Raw genomic sequence first — 18,501 nt, 5'->3', positions numbered from 1 at the left:
ACAATTAATTGACTTTTAAAGCAACTGCTTTCTTAGCCTATTCCACACTTCTCCTTGGTTGAGCAGGACTCACAAATTGGTGTGTTGAACTTTTTATTAGGACTAAATAGCTGCCAATGAAAGTGTAAATGACTGTGTGGTGAATGGGGCCCACACAATAGCCCTGCAGTGACAAGGCTTCTGGCAGACATAATGACCATTGTCACGGCTGCTGTCATCTAGAAACGTCAGGGCCAATGAATCCAGAGAGCCAGAGGAGGGGAAACCCAACCTTTCACCCCATCCACTTTCTCTCTCCTCATATCTTTCTGCTTCTTTAATCTGGCTTCTAAATTCATTTCCTTTCAGAGATTTAGACAAGATGCCAGTCTTGCCTTCCTGCATGATTCTTTATCTTCCCATCATCTCTGATATTTCTAATTTTTCATATCACTCTCTCATCTATCCTCTTTACTTGCATGTCTCCTGGTCCAGTCTCAGCTAAAATTTGGTCTCAGACAAGCAACATATCAATTTAAGCTGTCCTCAGCAACCAACAACATACTTTTGGGCTTTTTCAGCAAAAAATTTAGATACTAGACAAATTATACTTTTGGCACAGATATTCTTAGATGAATGATTTTCAAAGAATCGCTGGTAATATGTAATCATAAGGTAATTACCATTTTCCGTATGTATCTTGTGCTGTAAATATCTGTATATCTGAGTTAAAGGTATCGCAAAAAGGTTCTCTTTTTGGAAGAACATGTACATAAAAAAAATTGCCCAAAAATCAATCAAGCCTTTCAGAATCTTTTTTTTTTAAAATTTTGTCCTGCAAAAGCCCAGTTTGAAGCCACATCTCCTCCCTTAGTATTGTCCTGGGGGGCCACCATGTCAAATTTCCAAGCAAAATATAGCCTCTCTGCAGGCTTTTCAAACCACACAATTCTCATCTCTGGGAATTCCAGCAGGCTCTCATGGGGAACGAGCCCAGGAGGGCTCGGCCCGGAGCGTTTGGACGGTGCAGCGGCAGGAGTCCACCCAGACTGGGGGGTAATTGGTTTATCCCACTGCCTGGCCTGCTTTCCCATGTGGGCCACTGCTGCGGGGAGGCCCAGGGGTACAATATGGAAACAGCATGAAGCCCTCCAGTGCTGCATAGGCATTCACTGCTTCTGCTATAGAGACCAGGGGTAGGGTACCAGGAGCACAAAGCCCAAGCAGAGATGCCTCTTGGCTTTGAAAAGGTTGCCATTTGGTCTGCTGTTATTGGTGGTCAGAAAATGTGGTTAAAAATCTGTAGTAGTAATTGAGTTTTGGATAATGTGATTTTGTTGTTTTTATGTTCTTGTCGATTCAGAGGGTAATGAGTCTGAGAGTTGGTCCAAAGTTTTATAAATAATCGCCATCACACTTGATGCACCTGGTTGAAATTCAGTTTGTTATTATGTACTTTTGGCCTTGCAACAAAACATGAGAATGACACAGCTAAAATTTACTTCTGTTAACTAGGCATGGAAAATATATATTATCACACAATATATAGCAGCTCTGAAGCAATGTGCATCATGGAAATGGAAAATGTATCATGATGTAAGTTACAATCATTTACTTATATGTGCAGCTGCAACTTAATTCACAAATCAGTATCACTCTCTCATGCCAAAGTACAAAGACTGTCTTCCATTGCGTTTTTCATCCCACAAGTAAACTTTACTCAGTTTAATCATCATCTGCAGCTTTGTTTAATTTTAACTTCAAACTGTGAGCTAAGCATAATATTACATCCCTGCTGGTAACCAATTCTCTACAAGGCTTAAAGCACTGTTTTTTTTCTAATATCACCACTTTGACCACCTCTTGTAATTTGAGAATACGAGTCAAGTGACACACTTCATGGGCAAAGCACAAAAAGTAAGATGAATCAAGACTTCACTTTTTATTGTGTAAAAAAATGTACTTTATTATATAGCACAAAGAGTGTACGGACATACAAACATCTCAGTGGAACAGAAGAGGGGGTTATATTTTGAGTGGAGATGATACAGCTGTCTCATGATTCATCTCACTCAAATCCATGTACAATGGTCTCATTTCAGGATGAGTCGAATGCTCCTGTCTCCAAGGAGGAGTCTGGAAAACAGGAAAATTATTGCATAGGTTTAATTTGTTCAAACAGTCAGTTATACATATGTCCATGATATCCATACAATATACTATCAAAGCAGGATCATCTAAAGTTTCCGTTTAGGTTGTGCTGCACCTACCGAACCAGTGCAGCAGCTATTAGCCCCCCTGCGATGGGTCCTACCCAGTAGACCCAGTGGTAGGTCCAATAGTTGTTCACTAGTGCTGGGCCAAAGGCTCTGGCTGGGTTCAGACAGGTACCAGACACATCCCCACTGAGAAAAGACAAAGATACTTTAGATTAACTTCAGTGAGAAGTTCAGTTTACACCAGATGAGTTACACATAATTATGTGAGCAGGAATCTTCAAACAAGGCGGTTTACCTGTAATTACTATTGTGATGAGCATCTCTTATTGTACATTTCTATCCTATCTTCATGTCTGCAATCCATATGTGAGATGTAGATAGATGCAAATGAAATTTGAGATCCTGAAATCTTATCTCTTGGATAAAGCCAGGAAGATATTATCTAAACCATTAGAAAAAAGTGACATCTACTCTTAAAATGGATATATAGTTTTGGAAATTAACTCCTCATCTCCAGATCCACCATTCTTCTTCTCACTAATTCTTCAGTGACTCACCCAGCCAGGACGTTGATGATGACGGTGCAGCCCACCATGAATGGCACCAAGGGGCTCCTGCTCTTGGGGTTGACGGCCCCCAGCAGCACCACCATGGTGACCAGGCAGGTCATGGCGATCTCTCCGAACAGAGCGCCCCCTAGCTGACTATCAGACTGCAGCAGATCAAATGCAGCTCCCTGGGCCTTGGCATAGTTCTCTCTGGAGGTCATTGCCTGTAGGCATTGATCAGCAATGATTCAGTTGTGAAGAAGTTATTTATATGTCACTCTAAGATGGTATTAACCCCTTGAACTCTGATTTTTTCCCCTTAAGTAGCTTCAAAGCTATTTGTAGATTTTTTCCTTAATCTACAACACCTGCTCGTTCCAACACTTCATTGAAGCTAGATCATGCTTATATTGAGTAAAATATTCAAACACAAGATGACATTTTTTATGGCTGCACATTACATCAAATGGAAAAAAATCTAGATCTCTTGTGCATCATTTTATACACATTTCCATATAATTCAGCATGACATATTTGCTATCTGTGGAACCCCTTGGATTGTGACTAGAATTTAAAATAAAGTTTTGTGTGTTTGAATACAGCTTGGCTGTGCAACACGTGTTTAATAATGATGGAAATTGGCACACAAATATGACCACTGCCGTAGTTGGTTGATGAAGAATGCGATAGATGAGACAATGGAATACTCTCTCTTTCTCTCTCTCTCTCCACATTTTAGATTGATAAACCAATTCACTTTTGCCATAGCAGCTCCAATCACTCCTCCAACCAATTGGCACGCAAGGTATGGGGCCACCATATTCATCTCCATACCCCCACACAGGTAGATGGCCAGGGTGAACGGGGGGTTGAAATGGGAGCCACTGGGGAGAGAGAAGACATGTACAAAAGTTCAGTTCCTAGGGTTACATTTAAAGTGCTGTTTGAGTTTTTGTCCTTATACGTTCACCTTTGTATTAGTCATGAGCTTCACTTTAAAGGGCACCATCTATATAGGATTAGATAGTCTTAATGTTAGTAGGTTGGCCTAATAACAGGGCAATATCTATTAATTTGAGGGCTGTTTTATAAATGCCATATCCCTCAAAATGTCAAATGTGGTGTTATGTGATGTGTTATACAGTAGCATGTGGAAGATTAATGAATTCACAACTACTGAATGAGTAATGTTGCCTGGAGAATTTTGCAACCTCTTGTCTTATTACCTTATCTAAACAAGGAACACTTTAACTCAACATGCACCTCAAATACACAATAAGAGAGGAAAGTATTTAGAAATACTGCTTCTGAAAAATATAAGATGTGTGCATATTTCTCTACCATCTAACACACAGAAGAGAATCCTCTGACCACTGAGAAAAGCACATAATTCATGGCAAACCTCAGCATGCATGGCAGGGAAAAAACAGATAAGAAAAACAAGCAGGCTATTCAAATATTTGAAGGAATGCCGAAGATGATGCTCACCTGATCTCAGCCATGCAAGCCACCATGATGGCCACAGCCAGACCGTGCACCAGAGCGGGCTGTAGCCTCCCTGCAGCCTCCACATTCTCTATGACCGAGACGCACCCGATGAACACAAAGAACGTAGTCCCCACCAGCTCGGCCAGGCACGGCTGGATCAAACGCTCAAATTTGTTGGGAGGTCTGACCGGAGGCTTCTTAGGTTCTGCAGACATAAGAGACGCCCCAACTTCACCCATCTCCAGCTTCTCATCGGCCATGACGGAGAGTCTTCAGAGAGGTCTGGTTGTAAGAGCTGAAGATGCAACACTGACGATGCTGTCCCGCAGCGTGCATCCAAATATCTCCATGCCTGTGTCAGCTAATCACCTGAACTTTGGTAGGTTCATGAGGACAGACCCTGGAGGCAGGGCATCAGGTAGGATTGCTCCACTGACCTGCTGTGGACTCGCTGACTCTATTTCTTATTAATCTAAGTTTGATCATCACATGCTCTCTCATCACATGACCTCACTGGCTCAGGTGAATATCTTGTGCATTTGCTGACAAGATTATGAACTGTGCCATGAACAGTTTAAAAATCTGCCAGTTTGTTGTCAATGATTGAAACCTAATAATTTACTTTGAAGTTAAATTTTCAAAAGCCACTTTTCCATAGCAGGGGGAAAGCAGGACAAACCAGGGCAAGGGCCACATAATGGCTAGGGCTGGAAAACTCCTTCTTGGACTGGAACCCTGACAATGAGTAATAAAGGTCAGCTAAGATTCTGCTTGGCTGGTTTCACAAACAATTCCCATGTATTTTGAGGTAGATAGTTCTTCTAAGGTAGTCATGATGATAAAATTGTGAAATGAACATCAGCCGAGACAATAATGCAAGCCGGAATGCATTAGATAAGATAGAGAACATCTCTTAAGTATTTAACCCTGTGCAAAGTCTGTTTTCTGTTTTCAATTGGGGAAAAGATTACTTCACCATTGTCCGTGTACTTAATTTCATGTTACAGCAGCCGCGTATTCACTAATCATTTCCTGAAATGTGATCACACATTAAATAAAAGAAATGATTCATTAATCAACACCCTATTGTAGTCATGAACGTGAGGACTAGAGAGTTTGTACCTTTGCTCCAGGTTGGTACTACAGTAAACAAGTTGACTCAGACTTTCCCCTGAAGCCCTGTCACAAACAACGCAGCTGAAACTTGCTACTGATCATGTCAGAATAGTTTTGAGGTGCAAATCATATTGAGTGACAGCAGAAGCTGCAAAACAGAGTTCAGGTTGCTTTCACCCTCCACCAGTGGGTGGAGCTATGGAGCAGAAAATCCTCAGGATCTCCATTTGTTGGAGATAATACTGTTGTTGTTTTTTTTACCTTCCTCGATCAATGAGCAGTGGTCTGACATTCTCCAGTTTGTGGTGAGGGAGTTTTGGTATAAGGGCTCAACAGCATTTAAAGGTAACAGGAACATGGTTAGGGAGACAAGCAGCAAATTGAATAACCAAGTTTAATTAGAATAACTTTTAACTATTAACTATTAACTAACTTTATGTAACTATTAGAGCTCTGGATGCACCAGATGCACACCAGGTTCCCCCAACTGGTTTGCAAAGCACTAGTTTATATACTTAATATACCTACTGGAGCGGCTGTGACAGACAGTTACTTGTGTGTATGTTTTGTGTGTGTGTGTGTCAGCACACACACAAAACATACAAGGTACAAATTGAATGACCAAGGTACAAATAATCTAGGCTACTATAACAGTAGAGACAAGTGCTGGCTAAAATGCAGAGAGTAAATTCTAGACTAAAAAATATTAAAGGTGAATAGAACTTGCAGATGATATGACAATAGACATAAACATAGAGAAATACATAAGAAATAATTTGACCCATATTGACAGTAGGCCTAAAACAATAAACTGATTTCTGACTCTTCAAAATTGTGGAATGTGATTTCTTTATTTTTCAAATGCAACCCATATTAAAGCAAAAATGTTGACCTGAATGCTAAATTAGATTTTATCTAAAATATCAGTCCAATCTAAGTGGAAATGCAATTTGCTCTTAATATTAACACTATGGGAACATGAAAAGAAATCTTTAAACTTTACAGAAATCATGCCCAATAGTACAAAATGCTAATTATGCATAAGTTTCATTAACATATGTAAGAATAGAAGTGTACAATATTCAATAGTGAGCACAGCAATAATGAACATAAGTTGAACTTTGTGTCAACTGAATAGAACACGGATATTCCTGTCACCCATCAGTAGCCTGGAAATGGACAAATGAAAATAACATGTCATTAGAGGACAGACAGAAACAAATGTGTAAAAGACATTTTTGGGGAGGGAGCTCCCGCATGGAAAAATTATGGCCTTTCTCAGAAGGGGCCTATTTTGTTCCTCACATGAAATCGGACATATATGTTTATAGACAGACTCAAATATTGTAGCAAGGCATCGTAAAGATAAAAAGGCGTCAAAAGCGAGGTTAACGAGCCAACTACAATAGGGGGCACTTGATTAGTATGTTCCCATCATGTTTCCAGACACTCAGGTTAATGTTTGTGAGGATGGATCCTTATTGGGTGTCCTCTTTACTGTCTATATCCATAAATCTTATCACCTATGCACAGTAATATGGTGAAATCTATGCTAATTTTCAGCCAGATATGGAAAGATAAGGCAAGCATTCAGACCAAAATAGCCATCTAATGTCGGAATATTTCAATTTAAAAGGAGATGAAGATGAATTGTTGTATCACTAATTGATCGTTTTCAATCATCATCAGCGTAATTTCCACCCAGAGGTGTTGACCTGGTGAATAGGACAATGTGCTGTACCGTATAATGCTCCCAGTGAGCATGGCCCCTGACATGGGACCAACCCAGTAGATCCAGTGGTAGCTCCAGTGGTTCGCCATCACAGCGGGGCCGAATGCCCGAGCAGGGTTCATACATGCCCCAGATACCGCTCCCCTATACAGGGTATATCACGCAAGACAGATGAGAGCAAGTAGTGTTATGACAAATCTGTTATTTGACAACTTTTCAATAAGGCAACACAGTTTCTCTCACTTTGGCTGTTCTAATGCCTTTTGTTTTAGATTAATATTTCTTGGGATATTTTCGAACAGCATCTTAACCATCCCTCACTAGTGTTCCGTATGGCTACAATGTCAGTCTCTTTTCTATAGACCGCTATTATGTGTGTATCACTAGAATGGATGCTCACCCAACCAGGATGTCAGCAGTCACGGTGAGCCCAATGCAGAGAGGTGCAAGCAGGCTGGAAGTGCGTTTGTTTACTGCTCCCATACACACCACCATGGTGAGGAACAGGGTCATTGCCATCTCTGCCACAGTGGCTGGGCCAATCTGGGCATCCCCCTTCACTGTGGTAAAGGCTGCCCCTGTGGAGTTAGCATAGTTCCCCTCTGGAGTGATTACCTGGAGGGAAAGGGAAAAAACAGAGAAGGTTTAACAAACCTGGATGGTTAGAATGACGTAGACACCATGCCATTCCTTGCTGATGTAGCTTGACCATGACCATGCCTTTACTTTTTAATGACATGAAAAGGAAGGGCAATGACATGTTTGGGCTTCACTCAACACAAGTAAATGGCAGGCCTATTCATTCAACACTTACTAATATATTGCTTTACTTTAAAGGACTGACTATTACCTGAATACAATCATGATATTTGCATACTTGTAATGAAAAGAGTTATCAACTACTCCTCTAAAGCTCAGTTCAACAGTCACATGGTAATAAATTAACAATGAATGTGTGAATGCTTCTCAACCTGCCACTCTGCATCATGGGGATATCTATATCTATATCTATAGATATGTGTATCAGCCAGCAGATTGTGGTGAAAGTTACCGCACTAGAAGTGAGTATGCAAGTTCACTGAGGAAACATTTAAAGTGTGAAAAAGTCTGTATTTATCTGAGCAGTTCATTTCTATCTGGCTTTACGGCTGTGAGTTTTACTATGCAAGAATAATCCACCTTGGCCAGGCCCGCTCCCATCATCCCGCCACAGAGCTGAGCCAGTATGTAGGGGACCAGCTGAAAGACGTTCAGACCCCCAATCAGGAACACAGACACAGAAACAGCAGGGTTGAAGTGCCCCCCACTACAAGGAGAGAGAACATAGTTTGCAAAATTATGAAAATTAATTACATATTTTGATTTCACATGAACAGCTCCAAAGCTACTGCTTCACACTTGATGCATTTACATTTTGTGAGATCACAGTACTGTAATAACAGTTTTGCAGCATTAGAAAGGTTATAAAGTGCATAAAAAACACAATAGGGTTGTTTTTTAAAGTGAGAACTAACTTTAACTAATGCTTGATGAGTAATTAATAATAAAATGATTCATTACTGTTACATGTTCAATATCAGCAACCTCTCTCTCTGCCTCTTTCCCAGTTCCCATACCTGATCTCTCCGAGTACGGCAATCACAATGCCAAGTGCCAAGCCGTGCGCCAGCGCGGGCTGCAGCCTCCCGGTGCCCTCTGTGTTCTCTATGACAGACAGGCACCCAACCAAAATGAACAGAGCTGAACCCAGCAGCTCCGCCAGACACGGCTGGACATGTCGCTCAAACCCATCTCTCCACTTGCTGTAAACGGCTTTGTCGGTCTGCCCTTTCTCTTCCAGGCTCACACTGATGTCGGCAGTGGACATGTTGCACAGCTCCGTGTTCAGCTCAGATTCTAGATCTGGAAAGCTGTTTGAGAGCTGAAAAGAGGGTGAAGGTTGTGAATGCTCTGATGCTGTGTGTGAATGGTGATAAGGAGCTGGATAGGGTAGGAAGAGACGAGAGATAGGAAGGAGATGGAGGAGAAGGAGGAGGAGGAGGAAGAGGTAGGACTGGGAGAGTCCTTTATTTCTCATCAAAAGTGGGGCAATACAGAAGAACCATATAGTCCATACAGTTTATATGTTTCAAGTATTTTTCTGGTCAGTGATGGTTCAAATCTCATCTTAAAATGTTGGAGTGCTGTGCACATTCATATTTAAAATCAGTAAAGGTTGTGTGGTTTCAGTGGATATACAATATTCATACTCCAATAGACTGACTATACAACTGCATGAACATTGGTTGCTCAAATAACAATCACCTGAAAGCTTATCATTCTCCCAGAGGTTGATAAAGAGTTAAGAATATTCCCTTTGTTATCTGTTTATAATCACTATTTTATGAACCTGGATCTTTATAGTTGTGTAAAACAAATCATTGATGAAAATACACAGAGTGCGGCATGATGGTGATCTGAAAATAGATGGAAACACATATGATGTAATGATGATATCAAGGAATTTTCACCACACACTTTGACTGTAGATGACATTTACCTGGTAGACCATCTTTAGTGACAGCTGTGTTGAGTACAGCTTGTTCGCTCCAGGTGAATGTGATATCAGAGTGAGGAAGGTTATTGTTGCAGTTTTAGGGTCTTGGGGACTTTGGTGCGTAGACCATAAAGATAAAGGCGACTGACGGAAGACAAGGACAGGAGGCCATGGAGTTATGAACTTTTAAATTCTCTCTTTACATAACTATACAAATAAAATGTATTATTGGTATTATTAGTTTTGGTATCATTTACGTGATTGGTAGACTTTACATGAAGTCTTCAATATAAATTATCATACTAAAATGAATCTTTAGTAGATTAAATCTAAGTCTGAAGAAAATTTTGTCTACTGGTAGAAGATGACCTCTAATGGAATAAGAATACGCTTCTACCATTCATTTGCTACAGTATCATGATTTATGATTATGACAACCTGGTAGCTAATATTATTTAATATTGAAACCATAAGGATTTAAGCAATAAATCCGGTGTAATTTGCATTGGTAGTTTGGCATTGATTTGTTATGCACTTGTTTTTCATTCCAACACATTGCTATTGAAGGGGAATGTGATATCAATATAATCCCACACCAATTCAAGATTCAAATATTTTCTCAAGCAGAAGGCAACATTAAGAGTTATTCAAGAGTAAGTGCAAGCAGGAGGACTAATAGAGATCTTAATCTGGAAAACAAAAAGTGAATGATGATTGCTAATAATAAACATAATTTCATAAGTTATTTCATAACACTTTTTTATTTTTAATTATCTAGCTAACTTGCTAATCCTGCTGTGTGAAATCCCCCCTGATCAGTAAGAGCTGTGGAGTCTGCTGTTGTACAGTAACAGGACAGGGTTTTGATGACAGTCCTGTAAAGACACGGCTGTCTGATAGCTAAAGATAAATGGAGGCCAATGTTATTAGGCTACTATAGAGGAAAATGGACATTCCCAAAAAGCTGCTTTTTGAGCCTCTGTGCTCTTCACTTACCCTTACCTCACTTGACTCTTAGGCTGCTCACACATGAAACTATGCCACTAGTTGTCCTTTAACATCAACAAACCAGGGTTAAAGTGAATGTTTCCCCCTACACACCTCCCTCCATTTGAGACAAGCGTCACATTATAGTCACTGCCTCTTCAGACCTGTGGCAAACAGCCACCACACTGACCTAAACCCATGACAAACATGGTTCCCAAGTCCTTCAAACAAACATGAAAGGCATTGCTGCACAGATAGATTACTGGCTACCCGTGGCCTGCCTTAGCAATGTAGAACTATGCATAATCAACCCTCATAATATAGATAAGATAGAGGTGAGGACATGTGCCTCTCCAATAAAACAAGTCTGTCTGAAACAGCATGTTGGGTCAGTTGCAGCCACACTTAAGTGTCATGAACTCTGACGAGGTCCGCAGAGAAAAAAATCACGATTACAAAAGCATCTAATTAAGGGCAAAGGGAGACAAGGCAAGAAGCCAAGCAGTTCGCAGAAAGCAACTGAAAACACAATAAAAACTAATGTTGAGAAACACAAAGCAGCACGGGCATAAGCTGGACGGACACAGCCTGCAAGGCAGGCACGTGCACAGATAGACCCCAGGTGGTGCTCAAGCACCTGCCCTTTTGGCCTCTGACTAGATAAGTGCCCTTTTAGCAATTTCTTTTTTTTTTTCTAATTTTATATTTTAGTTTTTAAATTTGGCCCATGGCATCAATTCTCAATTAAAAGCGTGCTGTAATGCCCGACAAATGCTTTTGAGTTGTAATTCTGCGAGACCGCACGAGCCCCCGCCCCTCCCTCTTCACAGCCACCACAGTTAACGCACGCAAACCGAGCGCCCTGCAGCAGCATCACGTCTCCCTGACCTGCCTTCATTGGTGACAGCCAGGTAACGATAGTGTTTGCCCTAAGCCTCGGCATTGTTTGTCACTGTTGTGAAATTAAACCACTATTAAAACATCTCAATACAGCCAGTCTAATTTAGGCAATAGCCCACCATTAAGTTTAACAACAAGCAAGCTAGTCTGGCGTAAAATAGCGTCGTCAGTGAAAACGAGTGAACTCCGGTAGGCTAGTTCCTTTGTCAGGCAACTGAAACAAATGCATTACGTGGTCAATAGTCTATGCAATCATATTTGGATATCAGAAACGTTAGCCGACCTGTCACCCGTCACAAGAAAATGTGCAAATATATGATTGACTACTGTACATGCTCATACTGATTAGCAAAAGCTTTAAGATATAGCTTAGTAAATTATCGATTCTTACTCCTGTGACACAAAATTTACTGTAGGCAAGCCAACTTATTGTCATTTCAATACAATAGTCCAGGGCCTTTACAAGCTCAGATTTGAAAGTTTAACTGTTCATCTAATTTTATTGAAATCTTATTATAGGCCCACAATTTATTTTAACTACACAAAGTGGTTTGGCGATTCTAAATCAGACATGAAGCTACTTTAGCTGAATATTAGTATTTTGTACTAACCTTATATAAGTTAGGTCTACATTACAACACTTGCAGTAATCTATATCATGTATTTACCTTAAATATTATTAAAACATTGCCAAATGACAAATAGCCCATTAAAATTTGTCTGCAGAAAAAGTAGCTATGTGGTAGGGTACTTGAAGTTGGGCCACTGACAGTTACAGTCTGGTGAGGCTTACTGTTGTAATGCATCGACTCTGTCACCAAGCAGTCTTACCCAAATAAACATCATATCATACTGTTGGTCTATTTTTGGGAGATTAACCCTTAATTATCATGCACAACATTGATTTTGCTCATTTACCAATTGCAGCATAATGCCAAAAAAGGACAGGCTAAGAAAACAGAAAGAAAGGGAGCTACAGCAGGCAGCCCAGGGCAGCAGCTCTCTTCTATCCTGGATCAGGCCATCTAGCAGTAAGGAGGATGAGGGAGATGTAGCTATTGCCACCTGATACAGAACCCATCACAGATGAAGAAGAAAGGTCAGAGTCCAGAGCAGAGTCATGTTGAAATAGTCATGTAGAAATAGTGAATGCTAAAGACCATCGTCTCTGTGTGAATTGATACAGTAATTTTGTAGAAATCTGTTGAGTATTAAACATCTGCATGAGTGTATGGGTATTGAAATAAATAAATATGTAAGTAAGTAAAAGATGTGTATGTAACTTTACTTTTTATAAATAATTATGAGAGGGGTGCCCTTTTTTTTCGCTTGAGCACCTGCTCCCCAAAATGTCTGTGCACGGCCCTGCTGCAAGGCCTTAGGCTACGTTCAGACTGCAGGCAGAAGTGACTCAGATCTGTTTTTTTATAACAGTGTGAACAGCACAAATAACATGGAATCAGATCTTTTCAATTCTGATTTGGGCCACTTTCATATGTGGTCCTAAATCAGATACAGGTCTGATTTTTTGCAATGCGACCTCAGTCTGAACAGTCATATCGGAATTCATGCGACTTTTACGTCACTCTAGATTGACATTTGTCACAAGATAGCTGCGATGGAGGTTGTCAGTAGAGGGACAGTGAGGTGTTAGACCTCATAAGTATTAAGGGTGAAATTTTGGATCAAATCTGTTTCAGTGAAGTAGGGCTGTACCGAATAGTTCGAAGCTTCGAAGCTTCATTCATAACATTGACATTTGAATTTTAAATCAACATTGGAATGCTGCGCACTGCGCAGCTTTTTTTTTTTTTTTGCACGTCTATTCATTCTGTTTAAACCAATGATGTATACCGTATTTCTGCACAGTTGCAGATAAAGATTAGGCTACACTAATATTATAGTATTATACTATTATAGTAAATTACTTAAATCGTTACAAAAAAAAAAAGATCATATGTATCTGCATTCGCTTGGCGCTCGCTCCTACCAGACAGCGTGCTGCGTGTCACGTCTTTGTTATTGTTCTTTTGCGCATGCGGGTCATCATGCGGGACCGTGACCAGTTCACACTGGAATCTGATATTGGTTACATTTAAAAAATAATGTGAACAGCCAAACAAAAAAATCGGATCTGAGCAATAAATCCGAATTGAGCACTAAGGCTTGCAGTGTGAAAGTAGCCTTAGAGACCCAAACAACAACAAGGACATCACTAAAAGCAGTTAAAACGTGGATGAAAAAAGTACATACCGATAGAGAACACAAATAAACCCGAAGAGAGAGTCTTATGTGAGCACCATACTTAAGTGAAGCAGCCTACGTCAAGTGAAATTTAAGTTGGTAATGTTCTTGTAGAACAGAAAAGCATAACGTGACAAACTAATTGCTGATGGCCAATGCTCCAGCAGAGCCAGAAGCCAAAGAGAAAAAGCCAAAGTGCCGACTCCTAGCATCACAGAATATAGCCTATTCCCTACAGCCTAAGCTTTGCCTGCTGAGAGTGTTAGAGCCAAAGTTTCCTCTGGAAAGCGGTATGGTTCAACGCCGCCCACCCCAGCACCTTCTGGCCAGGACTTACCTCCCCAGTCAGAAAGCCATCACTGTCCTCGCGTGCTTCAATCACACCAACATTTTATATCTCCACAAAGTCGATGCCCCATTCACTGTCTTCTCTGTGGGAGCGCCCCTGATTTTTACATCTGACTGATATCACAACTGATTGATATCACAAATGAAAGTTGTTTTCTCTCTGATGCCTAGCTTTGGGAGACAGGGTGGTGCATTTTCAGACTGAGCTGTCCTGGGGCCCAGGAGTAACTTGGCACCTTAAAGAGCTTGTTTTAAAATGTCATCTCCAAGACTAAACAGACTGATGCCCGGCGCTTAGATGAGACCTGTTTTAAAAAGAAATGTTTTATGCCTTCAGCCACTACCTTAAATGTTAGGCTACACATAAAGGCTCAATAATCTTTTTGTGATTTAGACGAGGCCAACTCAAAGAATTCTGTTATCACGTAACTTCTCATTTACTGTGGGCTGTTTTGTGATGTTTGTGTTGCCTCTTGATTCCTCTGTTGTTACCTAGAAGTTAAATTAGAAACACGTACTTACTTTAAATTTACTGTGTAAAAGTGTTCTTGCACTGGCCTCTATATTTTCTTGTCTGGAGCCAAATGTATATCCTACTCAAAAGGGTTTGCACAAACAACTTTGGATTATAATCATTTTAAGTATGCATGCAATGTCACAAGCTGTGCGCAGTCAGCCTAAAGTGTGGAAAAGGGTAATAATTATTTAAAATAAATAAATAATAGGCCTATGTGGAGGATAAATAATGATTTTCATTTTCAGACCTTGATTTATTTATTAGTTATATTCTAGACATGTTAAAACCGTCCCTGATATGCGTAACAGCGGGGCGACTGTATTTAAATCAGTTTTGCAATCTGTTCATCTGAAACATTTAAATCCAATGTTTAAGTAGCAGATACGGCACAACAATGGGCTCCAAGGCGTTGGCATGCAGGTATGAATGTCTCTCCCTCTCCTCCTCCACCGCCATTCAACACTTGAATGGAAGGCGCATTTTTCCCATTGATCAAAGGAGCGCAATCAAAACTCCATGGAAACTAATTTCATGATTAGACCTACTCGCATACCTTCAGAACAATAGTGTGATGAGGCGCGCAGACATGAAACGTGGGATCTGTCTGTGGCTGAACTGAAAGCATGAATTGTGTTCCTGTATTTCCGTGGAACAAAACATGAATATAGACAGCTACATGTCCGAAAAGTTTGAACAGTCTTTTTTTCCCCCAAACCGTGCCAAGTAACCGCTTTGCCATGTTGACTGCGTGTGGGAGAGGAGAACCGCATTTCAAGAAGGATTAAATAGACTGAGCTCATTATATGCTATATGTATACATATTTGACATTTAGGAAATCTTATCCATACAGGTTATTTCCTATTATTTTATAGGCTACTACATAATACTGCAATGCGTAATAGAGTGAGATTAGCGCGTGCGTAAAAGCATTCCAAGAATTGTATGCAGTATTTGTTGCTGTTTATCATTTGAACTACTTAGTTCGTTTTTGTTTTGTTCAAGCGCTTTTGGTGATGTGCCTGTAATGTAATCAAGCAATTATATTTTAGATATAATACACAGACTGATTTGGTTGTGTTGTTTTTATTTCAAAGATGAAGTTTTGCAGTATGGCCTTTTATTTCCTTGGTACAGGTTATTAGATTGCTGTGAATGCAGACATCAGCTGCAACGCTGTGCGATCTGCTGGCGTCTTAACTAACTTGTGCTCGGTCAGAGCATCATCACATAGCTATCAGTGATGGAGACAGAGGAGGCGGCAAGGGGCCAATGGACAGGGGCATGCCGAGCAAAAAAACTTACTGACGTTGTTTGTGTGTTGCAGCTATTTCTAGCCTATCCAAAAACTGTTAAACTGTTTATTGAGAAGTTGGTTAAAATCACTAGTGAAATAAAAATAAAAATGAATAATATAAAGAGGGATTAGAGCAATTGGTTTCAAGAAGTCGTGCGTTAAAAGAGTAAAAAAAGGTTAAGATGTAGGTTAAACTAGGTGAAGAGGATGAAGAGAGGGATATCCATGAACGAGTATGTAGAGGTGTTCCCTTCCCATTTTGCTTCCTCTATTATTGGTTTGATGGCTGGGTTATCGGTGGCTCTGTTGACAAATTTCTGTCCCATGATGATTTGGAGTCCAGAGATGCAGTGGCAGGACTGTGAGCTGATGTACGGTGGGAGTCTGTAAGCCAGTCTTATTATTTTGGATGATTTGTGGCGTCTTCATTTCTTGCTGAAGGATGTTTTAAGTCCGGCCTTTCTACTCCAGACAATGTCTGAGGATGATCCCATCTCTCCACGATCACCTTCTGGAAAATGGTTTCTTTTCCGTATTCCTTCAATTAAACATCATCACAGTTAATCGTCATGGACTGATGAGTGAACATATTGTTGTTTTTTTTAAATATCTATTCTAACTTAATTACAACAGCTAACTATAAAACAAAACAAAGCACTGAAAGAGCGATTCTCTAATTAAAATAAATAATCACATATGAATTAAGAAGAGGAGAACTTGCCTATATTTTTCGAGTTTAATTACATATTCAGTTACTTTAGTGTTGATAGTATATGATATTTTATTGGAAAAATGTCCAAAATAGGCATACTTACCCATATCATATTGCATTCCAATAGTCATTACAATAACTAGCCTATCTGGCTGCGCTACATTCAGGAGGTTGATGTAAAGTTGGCCCCCACCAATAGAGATGAACAAATGCCCGGAACGAGAGACCAGGTTTTTATTACAAAAGAATAGGACACAGTAGCAAAACAAAAACCCTTCCCACACTCCCTGAGACTGGCTCTGAATTATGTGTTGAACTCCACACACTGCACTCCCAGACTTTCTCGCTGTGTCGTGAACGGTGTAGCTGCACTTGGCAAGCCAAAATCGGACAGCAGCAGCAGTGATAGGACCCTCCTGAAAACACTGTAAAACACAAACAAGCATTACAAAATGAATGAATGAACACATTAAAACTTCATCACACATTGATTTACATAACACATCTTAAAACAACGTTAACCATCATTGGCTGAAAATAAATCTACACACAAATGACTCCACACCGCGTATATATGCGCTCTCCCACAAGGTCCACCTCTGCCACGCCAAGATGTTGCCCAACCGCACTGAAACGCGCAAAGACGTCTAAACAGTTAAAAACATAACCCACCCAGCTCCAGTGTGATTGCACTTAAAACCCAAACTATTTGAACTATCTTATCACGCATCAAACCAACACTCATCCACGAGAATGAGACTATAGCGTCTTCTCCATCCTCCCAAAAAGATCAAATCAGGTACACACCTAACCTGCTTTATAAATACACTGAGTGAAACTGAAACTAGCCACACTGTCGCCCGCTGCACTTTTCTATTCTGTATGTAATTAGCCTATAGGGGAGACCGGGGCATGTTGTCACACTTTTTAGGCCTACTCATTGGTGTATTTCTCAGCAGTACCTTAGCTACTACTGATATACAATAAACTGTTTTTTTTCTAGCTAGATTAAGGTCTTCTCTAAAAAATTGTATTTTTACATTTTGAATAATTTACTGGAAGCAAAAGCTATTACTGCTGAAATACCACTTGTCAACTTGTGACAACCTACCCCATGTCAGGGCATGTTGTCACACATGATGGGGCATGTTGTCACATAGACACGTGTGCTGTGTCCGTGCACTCAATTCCATTTCCTCTGAAGTAGGCCTATACTATAATAACATGAAAAAAAGTATCTTATATTGAAAACAACATCATCTCAGAAATCGACACCCACCTCACACCAAGTAAAATAACCCTCCCTCCCTCCATCCTGCTGACAAACAAATTCTGATACATTTCTAACAATTTTATATATTAATGTAGGCCTACATGTAATATAAACACATTTAATAAGATTTTCTATGATGTAAAATGACTGCTTAGTTACAAAAAGTAATAATAGTAATCTCTACTGTCTGTGGTTGTGGTGAGGGTCATCCAGCAGTGAGGCCATTTGCTAGCCAAAGGTTTGTGGGTTCAAGTGCCAAACTCATATTCATTCAGAAAAGAATGAATGTAGAGCTATATTTCTAACAAAAAAAACCCAACAATTTCGATAGTTATGACAACATGCTCCAAAATCAATGTGACAACATGCCTCAACCAGGCATTGACTGTGCTATATGTGAAGTATCGTTTACCGCGTGGTTGTATAGGCTCCTGTAAAAAAAAAAACACAATATGCTGATGTGTGTCTTCATCAATAACACAAAAATACCTTTGTTGTAATTGGCAAATACAATTCATTATGATTCTGGTTAACTCAGGCCAACAAGGAGCACAGTCTGATTCTCGGAGTGCATGTCATGACAGAGCAGCAGCCACAAGATAGCAGC

At 40.1% G+C, this 18,501-nt stretch overlaps 2 protein-coding genes across 2 annotated transcripts; both read right to left on the bottom strand.

Moving 5' to 3' along the window:
* Window positions 1-1,986: 1,986 nt before the first annotated feature.
* aqp8b (aquaporin 8b) lies at window positions 1,987-4,497 on the bottom strand. The gene is made up of 5 exons (XM_071921218.1): window positions 4,235-4,497; window positions 3,504-3,630; window positions 2,756-2,970; window positions 2,250-2,384; window positions 1,987-2,115 (listed from the first exon to the last, which is right to left on the bottom strand). Exons 1-5 carry the CDS (start codon window positions 4,492-4,494, stop codon window positions 2,073-2,075), a joined length of 780 nt encoding a protein of 259 aa, XP_071777319.1. The 5' UTR covers window positions 4,495-4,497; the 3' UTR covers window positions 1,987-2,072.
* A 1,979-nt stretch (window positions 4,498-6,476) lies between these two features.
* LOC139928622 (aquaporin-8-like) lies at window positions 6,477-8,949 on the bottom strand. Its single transcript, XM_071921236.2, has 5 exons — window positions 8,699-8,949; window positions 8,262-8,388; window positions 7,483-7,697; window positions 7,092-7,226; window positions 6,477-6,519 (listed from the first exon to the last, which is right to left on the bottom strand). Exons 1-5 carry the CDS (start codon window positions 8,947-8,949, stop codon window positions 6,477-6,479), a joined length of 771 nt encoding a protein of 256 aa, XP_071777337.1.
* Window positions 8,950-18,501: the final 9,552 nt, after the last annotated feature.

Source organism: Centroberyx gerrardi, chromosome 7 (genome assembly GCF_048128805.1).
Source record: "Centroberyx gerrardi isolate f3 chromosome 7, fCenGer3.hap1.cur.20231027, whole genome shotgun sequence".
Classification (NCBI taxonomy): Eukaryota; Metazoa; Chordata; class Actinopteri; order Beryciformes; family Berycidae; genus Centroberyx; species Centroberyx gerrardi.
The sequence above is the reverse complement of the archived record's forward strand: the minus strand, read 5'-3'. Positions and strand labels throughout refer to the sequence as shown.

What these genes read in the sequence shown, in the direction of transcription:
- aqp8b (XM_071921218.1), bottom strand. Translation starts at nt 4,494, where the DNA reads ATGGCCGATGAGAAGCTGGAGATGGGTGAAGTTGGGGCGTCTCTTATG. An exon ending in GCTTGCATGGCTGAGATCAG is followed by an intron (nt 3,631 to 4,234) that starts GTGAGCATCATC and finishes CTCTCTCCCCAG; the next exon opens with TGGCTCCCATTTCAACCCCC. An exon ending in ATCATCAACGTCCTGGCTGG is followed by an intron (nt 2,385 to 2,755) that starts GTGAGTCACTGA and finishes GTCTTTTCTCAG; the next exon opens with TGGGGATGTGTCTGGTACCT.
- LOC139928622 (XM_071921236.2), bottom strand. Translation starts at nt 8,949, where the DNA reads ATGTCCACTGCCGACATCAGTGTGAGCCTGGAAGAGAAAGGGCAGACC. An exon ending in TGGGAGCGGGCCTGGCCAAG is followed by an intron (nt 7,698 to 8,261) that starts GTGGATTATTCT and finishes CTTTCCCTCCAG; the next exon opens with GTAATCACTCCAGAGGGGAA. An exon ending in ACTGCTGACATCCTGGTTGG is followed by an intron (nt 7,227 to 7,482) that starts GTGAGCATCCAT and finishes TACCCTGTATAG; the next exon opens with GGGAGCGGTATCTGGGGCAT.